At 37.5% G+C, this 13,326-nt stretch overlaps 1 protein-coding gene across 8 annotated transcripts; it reads left to right on the top strand.

Moving 5' to 3' along the window:
- The first annotated feature begins 1,137 nt into the window (after positions 1–1,137).
- Positions 1,138–12,464, top strand: hmg20a (high mobility group 20A). Of its 8 annotated transcripts, none has more exons than XM_066701693.1 (10): positions 1,138–1,281; positions 5,877–5,997; positions 6,376–6,588; positions 7,602–7,734; positions 8,307–8,347; positions 9,370–9,445; positions 9,643–9,858; positions 10,336–10,418; positions 11,198–11,287; positions 11,625–11,733. In XM_066701693.1, exons 2-9 carry the CDS (start codon positions 5,911–5,913, stop codon positions 11,240–11,242), a joined length of 894 nt encoding a protein of 297 aa, XP_066557790.1. In that variant the 5' UTR covers positions 1,138–1,281; positions 5,877–5,910; the 3' UTR covers positions 11,243–11,287; positions 11,625–11,733. The 8 variants fall into 8 exon arrangements, with proteins under 8 accessions (XP_066557790.1, XP_066557785.1, XP_066557784.1 ...); XM_066701688.1 differs by having other exon boundaries at positions 10,286–10,418; XM_066701687.1 differs by lacking the exon at positions 11,198–11,287 and having other exon boundaries at positions 8,310–8,347; positions 11,625–12,464.
- The last annotated feature ends 862 nt before the right edge of the window (positions 12,465–13,326 follow it).

Here is a 13,326-nt window from a genome sequence, read left to right as displayed (position 1 = left end):
AAGTTACTAAAATCATTGGATTGAACAGAAATATGCACTCTTACTATGAGTGTATATAGTCGCCCTGGATAAGGGTGTTTATAAATAAATAAACATAATAATAATAATAATAATAATAATAATAATAATAATAATAATAATAATAATAATAATAATAATTTTAGCGACTGTGCCAGGTACTCATAAGTTCTCACTTTAACTGCAGTTATTTACAATATTGAAAAGTGGTAGTATTTAACTTTTTGGGGATTATAAGATCTTTTTGGGAAAAAAAATAGTATTACTACATTTACTACATCTATATTGACATCATCCAAGATTTTTTAAGTGTCATAATTTTGTTTCCTTTTTTCCCTCCTCCAAATGTTTAATCTGTCAGTGTCTAGACAGGGCTTTGTATTTTTTTTCAACAGCTATCATTCATTCTTTCACCACTAGATGGACACATTCTCCGTGCCAACCATCTATTTCTAGAAATATGTAGAAAGACATGCACCCTTGTTGTCGTTGTTGTTGTTTAACTTACAGTAACTTATTTATACAAAATATTATTAAATATGTCAGTATGTTAAAAATAGACTTTTAATCTTATCAACCACTGAAAGTTATATAGTTGTACTAAGTATACAGCGGTTTATGCATTTTGTATTATTTGAAAGCATAAATAGATTGTTGAAAACAGTAGCATTCAAATGTTATGATTAGTTTGACTTTAAGATAGATTACATAATCCTCTGATATTGTTTGTAAACATAATTGTATTTCATTATAGACTTTATAATAATACGTAATATTGTGTTTATTTATTTTAAATTCAGCGTATGTAATTACTACATTCAGTTACATACGTATATTTTATTACAGCAGTGTTTTAGCACTTCTCGTAAACTACATTTCCCATCTCTACCCAAGGCTATGACGCCTACTCTGCGACTGATATTGCGTCGGGTAGTATCACGACACACGTAAACTTCAATTATTCCGCCGCCGAATATAGAAGATAACAACAATGTCGACGGAGAGATATTAAAATAATAATCAATTAGAAAAAAAGTTTGTATGTGCATAAAAAGATCTATACTTTTTTCGCCAGTGGTATAAAATGTATACATTATATATACACACAGAAGGAGGCGGATTGATCTCAATACGTAGGTGTCCCCCTTCGTTGTCGTCTGACGCACAGTGTCGCACAGGCTCGTAAGGGGGTATCCGGCATTGGCGTGATTTGTGGAACCCCCTCTAATATAACCCTTGTTCGGAGGTGCCAGCGGGTTACAGGTCAGTGAGGGTTATCGGGGCGTTTATAGGGTTGTGTAGAGGACGAGATTGTGACGAGGTCGATGTATGTCCAATGAAAGTGTTAAATCTCAGAAACGGCAACTAGGAAACGCGCAGTTCATGTATCACAATAGCAGCACACTCTTCTTTGTTACGTTTGTGATAACGGAGATTTTAAGTTGTAAAGCGTTATGTTTTTCATTACCCCCTCAGCAAACATTAATTGCGTTTAATTAGTACCCTGGTCGTGTACCCATGCTACTCCAAATAAAAATAACAATACAAATGAAAACACGGCAGTCCCGTTGAATGATGGTCTTTTACCTGTAATTCAACACGTGACTGAAATGAACACCTGCCTTGCTGATTTACATAATCAAGTTTTAAACCAAATTGATCACTCTATACATTAATGTCAACTGCAGCTACCGTGAGTTAACATGTAGCTTGTACATCTACATATTGTGACAATACAAGATGTAATAAATCAGTAAAAACAAATCTATACAGGGTTAGATGTTTTTCAGAAGTGTTTTGATGCTTGTATAAGATGGCCTTAATATTCTGCCACCTGCATTTTTTGGGCTATGCTTTTAAAAGTTTGGACTTCAAAGAAATAAGACTATTGCTATTTTTTATCAGCGGTGGGGGGAGTGAGTAGCTAATTCATATCAAATATATGTGATGTTAATTCAAGTTTGGATCCGTACTCCTATTCACAGCTTGCAACAGCATTATGATTACTTTCTAAGGTTTGTTGTCTGTATTTGTGTCTAGTCTCTGTACATGCCAGCTGAAACTGATCTACATTCCTTAACTTATTAGAGTGACAACAAACCTATATAGTAAATTACAGTGTGTCTATGGCAGAAGGGTTTATGCTCTGAAAGTTGAATAATGTTTCGGTCAACAGGAACATGTATGGTGTGAAAAAGAGGAAGCCTTGTACAGCATCTGGTTTTAAGTGTTATAACCATAAAGGACAGATGTCTGAATGTTTGCGAACACTGCTTTTGCATTTGGTATTCCCTGCTTTATAAGGAAATCCTCTGAAGCTGTGGATGATTTCCTTAATGTGACAAACAGACCATCTGGTAATATTGTTACTGATTATATGTAGCAAAATAAAATAAAATGTTTGTCTGGAAATGTGTTTGGACATACTGTGTTTTTATTTGGAACCCAGAAGTTATAAAACTTACAAGCAAACTATTACACACTGTCGTATACCCATGTAGCAGCCTTTCTCTGTTGATAGAATATTTTATTTGCCTAAAAGTTATTTGGCACCAATCAATGAGAATATAATTCATAATCATGTATTTTGCAAGATGGCTAGACATCAATGTTTAATCAGAAGTTAAGTATTCGCTGCAGTTTTGTGTTAAAAACAAGGAGCTGGTTATGGATATGAATTTTAATTTCCCATGCTCTTCCTGTGTGCCTTAAATTGAGATTGTATAACCTACACTAGCAACACACCCACACCAAACTCGCTTAAAAATGTCTTCTACCAAGTTCTGGATTTTGTAAATGCTACTTGGCTGTAGGTGTGTAGAAGCTGCCATTAGCCATACAAGGGTTGGATATGGATCTGTCTTGGAAAAAAGTAGGAACACATAGGTTACAGTTAGGTACTCTTTCCTGTACAACTTTAGAATAAATCTCCTACATGCAATACATTATAATAATAAATGTTTGTTAGCCATCATGCTTGCATTGTTTACTTCTTTGGAAAATGTTATGAAATTCTGAGAAACCTCTCATGGATTCAGCCTAATTCTTCTTGAGTAGGGATTAAATGTAGTGCTGATTTAAGTTCAATGCAAATACAGGAACGTTGGATAATTGAGAATGCACAGTTCTTTGTATTTAGAAGCATTAACAGCATGAATTTCAGGAGGGCAAGATTACTTGGTCACCAAGTGATTTTTATTGCCTGATTTATGCGTTTGAATTACTTTATTTACATTTCTTACGCTACAGAAGGTGGATACATAATACATTTTATATTAACCCTTTGAAAGCAGTTTATTTAGTGACCTGAATGAGATTTTCGAATTACATACTTAATTGCCCCCCCTAAACAAAGTTTAAGCTTGTATGATTTGGGCTAGATGTCACTAGAGTTTAATCCAAATGTGACTTCCTACAATAAAAGTTAAATAAACAGTATTCATCATTTTTAATCTCAATGTTCGTGTGTACAAGCCTTGGAAAATAAGCGTTACTTACTGATGCAGTGTTCCAGATGCACTAGAGTTGGGTTGATGACCTTTAATTCACCAAAAAAAGACGGGCCTTTTTGACTTGCATTTTCCATGAGCCTTGGTGCGGTTAATGCTGGACAGTAGGAATAAAGTTATTACTCTTACGCTTAATTTAAAGACCACATTGCTGGTTCCATTTGCAGTTTCCTGTTAGTCATTGTTTGTTTATTTAAATACTTCACATCTGTCTCTCAGCTGGCCTGCATATATGTGTATGTATAAGACAGGGGGAGGGGAAACTGCTGCCAAGTAAACAACAATAACAAAAACACTTTCTCACATTAGGGGGAGCCCTTATTCAAGGCCAGATTTCCCATCTGAAAACTACTGGGGAATGCATACTTAGCATGCAGCTGCTGCTGTTTGGAGTCCTAAATCACCCCAATAAGGGTAATTTAACTTGAGTCCGGAGCCCACCTTGCTTTTCTCATTCTCATACAGTCAGTTACTGAACTTCAGAACTGCCCTCATAATACAGCTTACTGCACTTGTTGAAAGTGTTCTGTTAATGAAAAAATGACTCATTATTAAATGCATGATGGGTCAAAACATCTGTGATTTGATTGTTAAGTGGTCATGAATTAACCATGCTAATTACAGTTTAATAGGGATTTTGGCACAGCAGAAGTAATGCTGAAAGTACAACTGTGTGTATACTGTAGTTAATAATATGTCCTTCAGAGGTTGAGAAAATTGGTAGAGGTGTGTTTGCAGGTTCAATTACCTGGTTTACACACAGGTGAATACAGCCTTAATGCATTTAAAATGTTTTTGAAGCTTTCCCATTTCAAGTTTGATGACAGTCAATATTTTACCCTAACAGTACTATAACAATTGTGCAATTGTGGGACATTAATGGGGCACATTGAACAATTTTTCCCCCAAATTGTTAAAATGTGGAAAAGACCATTTCCTTTTTTACCATTAGCCTGGTGTTGCTTAGCATTTTTGTTTTTTTAACATCGTGTCCTTTTTAGATTAGGAAACCATATCCATGATGCTGTGACTCAGTTATAGGGAGTTATCCTCTACTAAGACCCTTCAAGTCAGGGCTCTGTTCTCAATGACATATCCATTGACCAATCAGATAGCCATTTTGTATATCTTCAAGGAGAGTTCAAAGTACAGGTTCTGCTATTAGTCTCAGAGTTTTATTTTGGAATTGGATGGAGGCTTGTTGTGATTATATGATGTATGGCATATTGTAGGTTTTGGAGCAGATTTGTACTTGTGAGTTTCTGTTGAAAGTAGTTTAGCCCTCTGCACACTTAAAAAAAAAAATGTTGATGGGGTAGCTAGCATGGGTTAATGTTTATGCATATGTTATTTGCATGTCTTATTAAGTAAAGCTTAGTGGTAGCCTGTATTGAACATGCTGCCATAAAATGTCACTCACATAGGTCTTGCCATTAAAGTCCTGACTTAATTGTGAAAAGTATTCTCACAATTTCTCTCCCCAGAATGCATCAGTTAATGTTTACATGTTCCATTAAGAAAGGGGATATTATATCATTGCACTTATGTTGTAAGTCGCCCTGGATAAGGGCGTCTGCCAAGAAATAAAAATAATAATAATAATCATGTCTTTCTCATGGGAAGCCAAGGTACAATTGTGCCATCTTCATCTAATAAGCCCTGCATACCTTGTCGTATGTGAAGCAGACATCTGTAACAAACAGTTCAATTTCACCAGCCCCGTGGCCTGTCCTGCACTCTACTTTGGCAGTCTGCAGGAAACAGGGGAATGACTTCAAATTGAAACTGTTTTTAGAAAAACAAGCCAATTCCATTTCCTTCTTTTTTTTTCTTCTCCTTAACAGCGGCATTTCCACTCTACATCTGGGAACCTTGAGACCTTGTAATTTTCCTCTTCAGTTTTGTCATTCTATTATAAATCAGAGGCCTTTTCCCACGGAGATTCGGTTTCCTCTCAGAGCTGTTTTCTGTTAGAAGTGACAAACACACAGCAGCTCACAGTGCTGCAGAACACACTGGAATGTTGACAGGCAAGATGCTGCTAACAATTGCTGTGTGTTTTGTGTCAGTTTTACTGAAGTATATATTTGTACCTGTGGTCTAGTTAAATGGAGCAGTTACAGAAGACATTCCAAGGAATAAAACATTACCAGTGACTTGGTGTCGGCTAGTACAATGTAAAATGTTGAACTTGGAAAAACTGTATATTTGCAATGCAGGAACATAAACAGCACTCTGTTTTAGAATGAAACTTAACCATATACTGTTAAATAGACAAATACTTTCTGCCATGATGTAAAAGTAGCTCAGGTATTCTGCCTGCCTGACTCCTCCCACTCTGTCCTGCAGGTTTGCCAGCATTGAGAAGAAAACTCCAGAGGCCATGGAGGATTTCTCCCAGGCCCCAGTACAGCAGACTGAGTCTCCCAGTGGCAACACTGAGATAAGCAATCAGAGGAATGGAGAAGAGGTGAGGGTCAACATCAGTCCTTGAATGTAGACCAGCTCAAAACATACATATTTACCACAATATGACTGGTCATGGGCTTGAGCTGACACTTGCTTTATTCAACCTCTTTTTTTATTTGATATGGATGTTCAAACAAACTGAATTGTTGATCATTACTATCCCATTTCTTTTCAATTGTGCATTGTGTTAATGAAGATAATGACCATAATCCACCTTTTGAAATAGAATTAACTGCCAGAGGCAAAATAGATCCTGAGTATTTGTATAAAAATGTGGCTTTCTGAAGCTTACCTACATCCTCTCAGTTGAAGTTGAGGTTGTTGTCGTTGTTGATCCCGGCATACCTGGTGTTGATTGTAGACTGTTGTGCACTCACAGCAGAAGCCTCGGAGGTCAAGCTGGACCAAAGGGCGAAAGAGGAAGAAGCCCATCAAGGACAGAAACGCTCCCAAGGCACCACTGACCGGCTATGTGCGCTTCATGAACGAGCGTCGGGAGCAGCTACGTGCAGAACGTCCCGATGTGCCCTTCCCAGAGATCACGAGGATGCTGGGTAATGAGTGGAGTAAACTGCCTCCTGAGGAGAAACAGGTGAGATAACACCCAGGGAGACACATCCAACAGTGGAAGGAAAGTACTTGAAAAGCAAATAGTTTGAATTACTGCCCAAGATAGTGGAATGGTCTCATGTTTCATGTGTCCTTGTTTACGTCACATGTCAGGAACAAAAATAGGCATATCTTAACCATTGTTTTTGTCTGTTTGTTTTCTTTAATTGGTAGTTAACTGATGAACTAATGTTGGAACTTGGGGAAGTAGCTGATAAGAGTATGAATGGCAAAATTATTAAGAGTAATTATGTTCAGTTACTTAACAGGAATAGTTCTCTGTTGATGCTGAGTACCTTTTGACACTTATAATCTGACAATTATTACCTTACCTTAGCCTTAGTCTTGATTGAGACATTAATGACCAACTGCAGTGTTAAAACAATACAGGTGGTGTCTGTTCTTGAAACTCAGTTGCCCATTGAAAAATTAACAGCTTTTGCTATCACTTACTAAAGTAGTCGATTGTATCTCATTTACCCCCTCAAAAAGGCTTACAAAACTGTTTGGTATCACCAGCATGTTTTATGTGTGTACCTTTTATTTCGATGTGAATCTATGGGAAGATGGAAGCCAGGCAAAGGTTAACAAAAAAATGCTGTTTCTCAACTAATCAAAATATTGCAGCTGGCCCTGGCACTAGACCAAATATTGCAAATATGCCTTGAGGGCCAAAAACAACGTTTCCCACTGTCTGTCTTTTTTCTTGTTTTTTTTTCTTTCTCCAAGATCCTAAAATAGCTGTACTCCATTCCAGAACTTTGCCCTAAAAGAAAAAAAGTTTTCTCTTTTTTTATAATGTGAAGTCTACCCCAGGCAGTCAATTTACTGATTGACCGGCTAATTAAGAACTTGCATTCTTCACATTCTCCTACCATTAATCTTCCTCCCTTTGGAGATACATAAGACAGAAGCAATGCAAGTCTTTATTACTGTTTGCATGAAGGAAAAAATCCATCTGTGCAAACTGTTGTACTATGTACTATCTGTCTGCAGCACTATCTAGATGAAGCCGAGCGGGATAAGGAGCGGTATATGAGGGAGCTGGAGCAGTACCAGAAGACAGAGGCCTATAAGCACTTCAACAGGAAAGTGCAGGAGAAACAGAAGGGCAAGCAGCACAGAGCAGGTACTGTGGGAATATGGACTCCTCTGGGCGGCCTGGGGCACCTGAGCATTTCTTGTACAGCTTTGAGGAAAATAACCCCGGGGAAAGATAGCGTGGGTTTAAAATTACATGTTTTGGGCAAATGTATTTACCTGAATTGGGTTGGTAGCACACAATCTGGATTATATAGTACTTCTCTTCATGCCTCAAGTTTGGGTTAAATTAATTTTTGAACCCCACCTTCCAATCATAGATTATAGCCCCTGTACTTGAGGGTGGGATTCCATTAGGTAAAAGCACAAAGCCTCTGGCAAACAATGAGTCAAATGTATAGTTTAATCCAGGTAATAGTCACTACAAAGCCCTTCACAATAATGCCCAAGATATTTGGAATAAAGCAGCCATTGGCATCTCTGCTTTGCCATAGACAGATGTTGAAAGGGGACAGGGATGGAAGACAGATTAAACCGACACTGTGGGAGCAATTTAGGAAGCACCATGACATCAGCATCAGTCAGCAGGTTGTAAAGATGAGAAAACAGAAAGCAGTTACATGCATCTTATCTTCACATTTTGTATTTGTTTTCTTTTAGCAGATGTTGGACGTCAGGGAGCCAACGAGTCTCTCCATGAGGTAATGCTCTCGCCCTTTTGGGAGAAAAATAGATGATCCTATATGTTCCAAAAAAAGCTTGTTTAAATGTCTTTCTTGATTGTTTCACTTAAAAGGCTCTTCCTAGGTGCGCTCATGTGAAATTAAATTGCAGTAGCACTAATTTAGGGTTAGGCAAACTAGGTATTTTCTAGGCATTTTTTCAGTGCTTTAACTTCTAACAGCTATTTAAGTACTTCATTTGGTTTCATATACTCTAATTATGTAATTAAGGTGGCAGTATAAATCTCCTCCTGCAGTGAAGTGGAGTAGAAAAGCCAAGGTTGCTCATCTCAGCCAAAAGAGACTAGCATTCCTGACTAGCTTCAACAGCTCCTTGAAGAATCAGAATTGATTTGTTTAACAGCAAATGAGTGTTTATTTGCATTACCTGCAACATACATTAATATATATATATATATATATAAGTTTGTTTTATTGTAGGTTTAATTGACTAGAAATAAAACAAATAAATGGAAATCTGTAATTCAACACTATCAACACGCAAGCTCCTAAAGTTATTTAATTGTTAATGCTACAGATTGTATTTTTATACTACTGGTAATTGTGATTCAAAGAGCCTATCAAGTAAGTCTCCTCTTCAGGCCAGGTTTCAAATTCTACTTCTGTCACCAGCTAAATGAGGTTTATAGTTTCAGCCAAGGTTTAATCAGTCCATCAACACCAAGGCACGAAACAGATCTGCACAACAGGACACAATTTGCTGGAATGCGTTGTATCTGAAGAGTGCAATCAGTACAATCTGTCCAGCTCCTTTCATGAACAACTAGAATACATAACAGCTGTAAGATTCCTCTGCTGTGTTTCACTGGAGCCTTAAATTAAAGCCTGGTTTCTGCTGAAAGTTAAAGTGAATTCACTTTGCAAATTGAATTAAGACATGGAAACTTATGTAAACGAAAGTAAGTTGTAATGGTTTTGTTTATAGTTCCTTTAGTGTTGGTACACTATCCAACCATCCTGCCATTTGTGTTTTATCTCAGAAAGACACTGAAGCGAAGGAGAGGTCTGTGTTTGACATTCCCATCTTTACAGAAGAGTTCCTCAACCACAGCAAAGGTGAGGAATACCAATGAGGAGTGGTTAGTGCATCATCTAAGAGACAAAGGCTCTCATTGGTAGTAACAGTGTTAATTGCATTCCTTCAGTTCCAAGGTTTATTTATCATTGTCAGTGTTCAGCTTTCAGGGGGAGACACTTCCTCATGTCCAATAGCGGGTATTACCAACATATTGTGGTGTACATGTGTTCCCCAGCACGAGAGGCTGAGCTTCGGCAGCTGCGGAAGACCAACATGGAGTACGAGGAGCGCAATGCAGCGCTGCAGAAGCATGTGGAGAGCATGCGCGGGGCCGTGGACCGGCTAGAGGGCGACGTCATGCAGGAGCGCAGCCGGAACAGCATGTTGCAGCAGCACCTGGAGACCCTGCGCCAGGCCCTCACCTCCAGCTTCTCCAGCCTGCCCCTTCCTGGTGAGAGGCTACCCTGCCAGGCTGCCTACAGCTGTCTCTCTCCTCCACTACTCTGACTCGATTCCATCACTCTTTGATGGTCATCGTTCCTTCTGTGTAACCATGAGACCGATCTGCTTAAATTCCACACTTTCAGTTCTCAGTTCTTCAGCATGTACTCCTAACTCATACGTCTTGTAGTACAACAGTATAGCCAGCTGTTCAAATCACAGACATACATGTGCTGTCTTTACTCTTCAGACAGCGGATTGAAAAATACACCTAATTTCATTCCCTGTCAGCCCTTCTTGATGGTCTTTTCCTATGATCTGAAATGCATACCTTGTGCAGTGATGATTTCGCTTTTGAAGGATCAATCCCTTCAGATCAAAGTGTGTTCCCGTAACGTCCTGATAAGCTTTCGCTCACTCCATGTCTTGCACTGCAGGCAGTGGGGAGACACCCACCCTGGACACCATTGACACGTACATGAACAAGCTGCACAGCATCATCCTAGCCCACCCCCAGGAGCACGAGACCCTCATCAGCACCGTGAGAGAGGTGGTCAGCCGCCTCGACAGGTAGAACCAGGTCAATACTTGCCAGAGCTCTATAGAGTTATGACTAGCGGTGTTCGATTTCATTTAGTCAACGTTTGGACATTAAACATACAAGTTTAAACTCTGTCTTCCCCCCTCAGACATGCACATTTATATTGAATGCTTTTACACATTTTGATGAAGATGCAACATTTTTAAAGCTAAGCAATATTTTAACATAATAACATAGTAACAGACGTTGTATGCAAATGATACTTAAGTTTCATGTGATACAACATTGTTACTGTGCTACCACTGTAACTAAGCTCTACATTTCACAATTTGAACTCCCTTATTGTCAAAACATGCCCAGACAGCACTTCGCTTATTTCTTGCTGACAAAGATGAAATGGCAAATAGTGAATAAAAGCAGGTGGGATATTAGGAAATGAATATCCATTTAACAGACGGAAAGAAAAGCTCTGCCTGCATGAGAACACCACCCTCTCTCTCTCATCCTAATTGTATCAGCGTTGTTTTTTTTGTTTTTTGGAGCGATGCATCCGATACAAATCCCACAGGAAGCAGTGCGAAAGAAAGGGCGCAAGAACAATTAATTCATAGTATTAAAGTGCTAATACCATAAGAAATCATGACCCAACAGTTGCAATGGTTATTTGTCTTATTCCTTTATTTCTATGTTAAGAAAAAAAATATGTAATAAAAAATACATTTACCACTTTGTTAACATTTAAACATATAAACTGTTAACTATTAACATCCCTAAGTAGAGCACCTGCTCTCTCATATTTATTGTCTAGCAACTATTTGCCACAATGGAAAATTCAGAGGAAGAACATCCGTAATCCATCTGTTGATTCTTCTATTCCCTCTTAAATGAGTTTGGTCAGGTTTGCAAACCTTACATTATTATTATTATTATTATTATTATTATTATTATTATTATTATTATTATTATTTTTATTTCTTGGCAGATGCCCTTATCCAGGGTGACTTACAATATAAGTGCAATACAAAGTGCAAGAATACTGTTAACAGAATGCCTTGTTCCAGTCCCTACACACATTACACTGTTTCATAAAAGAGAAAAATTATAATAAATGTAAGAAATCATCAAAATGGCAACAATAAGGGTAATTCAGTTTATTTGTTTTGATTATTTTTTAGATATGATTTGACACCATTTAGTGAATTTCTCCTCCTTTTAAACGTTTTATGTATTTCCAGGTGAATTCCACAGCTTCTGCCGTGTTCCTGAAGGGGAAGAGAGCTGAGGATAGCGAGCATCTAGGCCCCATATCTCACAACATGCAAAGCAACATTAGGGTTCCTGTCCACCCTGTTAACATTTCAGCTACTTAAAGCCTGTTTTGATATAATTTTCATTTATTAATGAGCTTTGAGTGTTTCTAGTGAGGTCAAGCAACCTTGTGTTTTTAAGACGTCTTTTATTCTTCAGTCTACGTGTCAGATGAAACTCCTTTGAGGTTTAGAATATTTATTTTGTACATTATATTATTTTTTTACTTCCTTTTAATTGTAGTGTTCAGCCTGATAATTTTACGCTCTTAAGAAACATAAAAACTGAGGTCTGACAGGCTGTCTTCAAATTCCATATATCTCCAGCCTTATCCAGATTAATAACTGTGATTTTGAGCACACAACCAAAATTCTACGTCAGTGTAATATTCCCACAGTGGAGTATCATTTGCCCATCCTGTAAAATGCTGTTGTTAAATTTAATCTCGGGATGAAGCTCTGTCAACTGTTTGATGTTGGATTTGAAACTTCAAAATACCTTAATGAATTTTAGGACTTTTTTATTGTTGTTTTTTATGGAGGTTGTCAAACTTCAGCTAGGCCATTTTGTTGATATGAAGAGCTGTGTCTGACTCTTTTTTTTTGTAAGGTTCAGAAAGGAAGGAAATGATCTATCGACCGATGAGGCCCTCAGCAGTTCTAAGCTGACTAGTGTTAAAGTTTGTTGCGCTAGTCCTTAAAGTTTAAACATTTGTTTTAATGTTATAAAATATTGTTTGTGTTGTTCAATAAAGTACTTTCGAAGTACTTACTTGTACAGTTTTTGTATCATAATGTAGTTATGATCTAAACTGAGGGTTATATTCTGGGTTTGTTTTTTTCCCCTAGGTTAATTGGTGTAGAATATATGTAGAATTAATTATGCCAGCTTTTTCTGTCTCTGATCATCTTTGTACAAATATCATGGCCATTGTAGTTTTGCACCTTGCTTTGCACAGTAAAGCAATCCATGTCACCCATACACTGTTTAATACTGAATGTACGATGTTCTGATGGTATTTCAATCATTTAACTACTAGAGTGGATGAGGGTTCCATATCTTAAAAAAGTATTTAAAAAGACTTACACATAGAAGACTAATACTGCTGATGCACATACATGTGTTAAATAATTATGTAAACAATGGTCCCCCTACAATAAGTGTTCTTAAAATTAAACGGCTGAGTTTTGACTTACTGCACAAAAATTGCCTTTTGATAAATATTTAGCCGGCATGTGTTTTATCATGCTGTGGTAATTACTGGTATGTTGGCCAAGTTGTAATTGAGTTTCCACTCACACCCAACAAAAGAATCCTATATTGCATTGGATAATTTCACTGATTTATTTCATTGAACAGAATGGTGAAAAGCAGCCCGGTGGGCATCTGTTTGTGCAGCCTGGATGTCAGTATGGATTCAGGCTTCTAGATTTACTGTGGCTTTTGGGTAATCACAACAGATGATGTAAAGCATGCTTTATATATATATATAAACACCATTAAATTAACATCAAGCAAATTGTGTAACATAACAGGCAGATACATTTGTTGCTCCTCAATGAACAATGCTATAAAAATGATTCCCTTTCACTGAAGAGCCTTTCTTTCCATCAGATTTGGGTTATCCTT

This window comes from Amia ocellicauda, chromosome 4, assembly GCF_036373705.1.
Source record: "Amia ocellicauda isolate fAmiCal2 chromosome 4, fAmiCal2.hap1, whole genome shotgun sequence".
NCBI classification, from domain to species: domain Eukaryota; kingdom Metazoa; phylum Chordata; class Actinopteri; order Amiiformes; family Amiidae; genus Amia; species Amia ocellicauda.
This window is presented reverse-complemented; position numbering and strand designations above follow the sequence as displayed.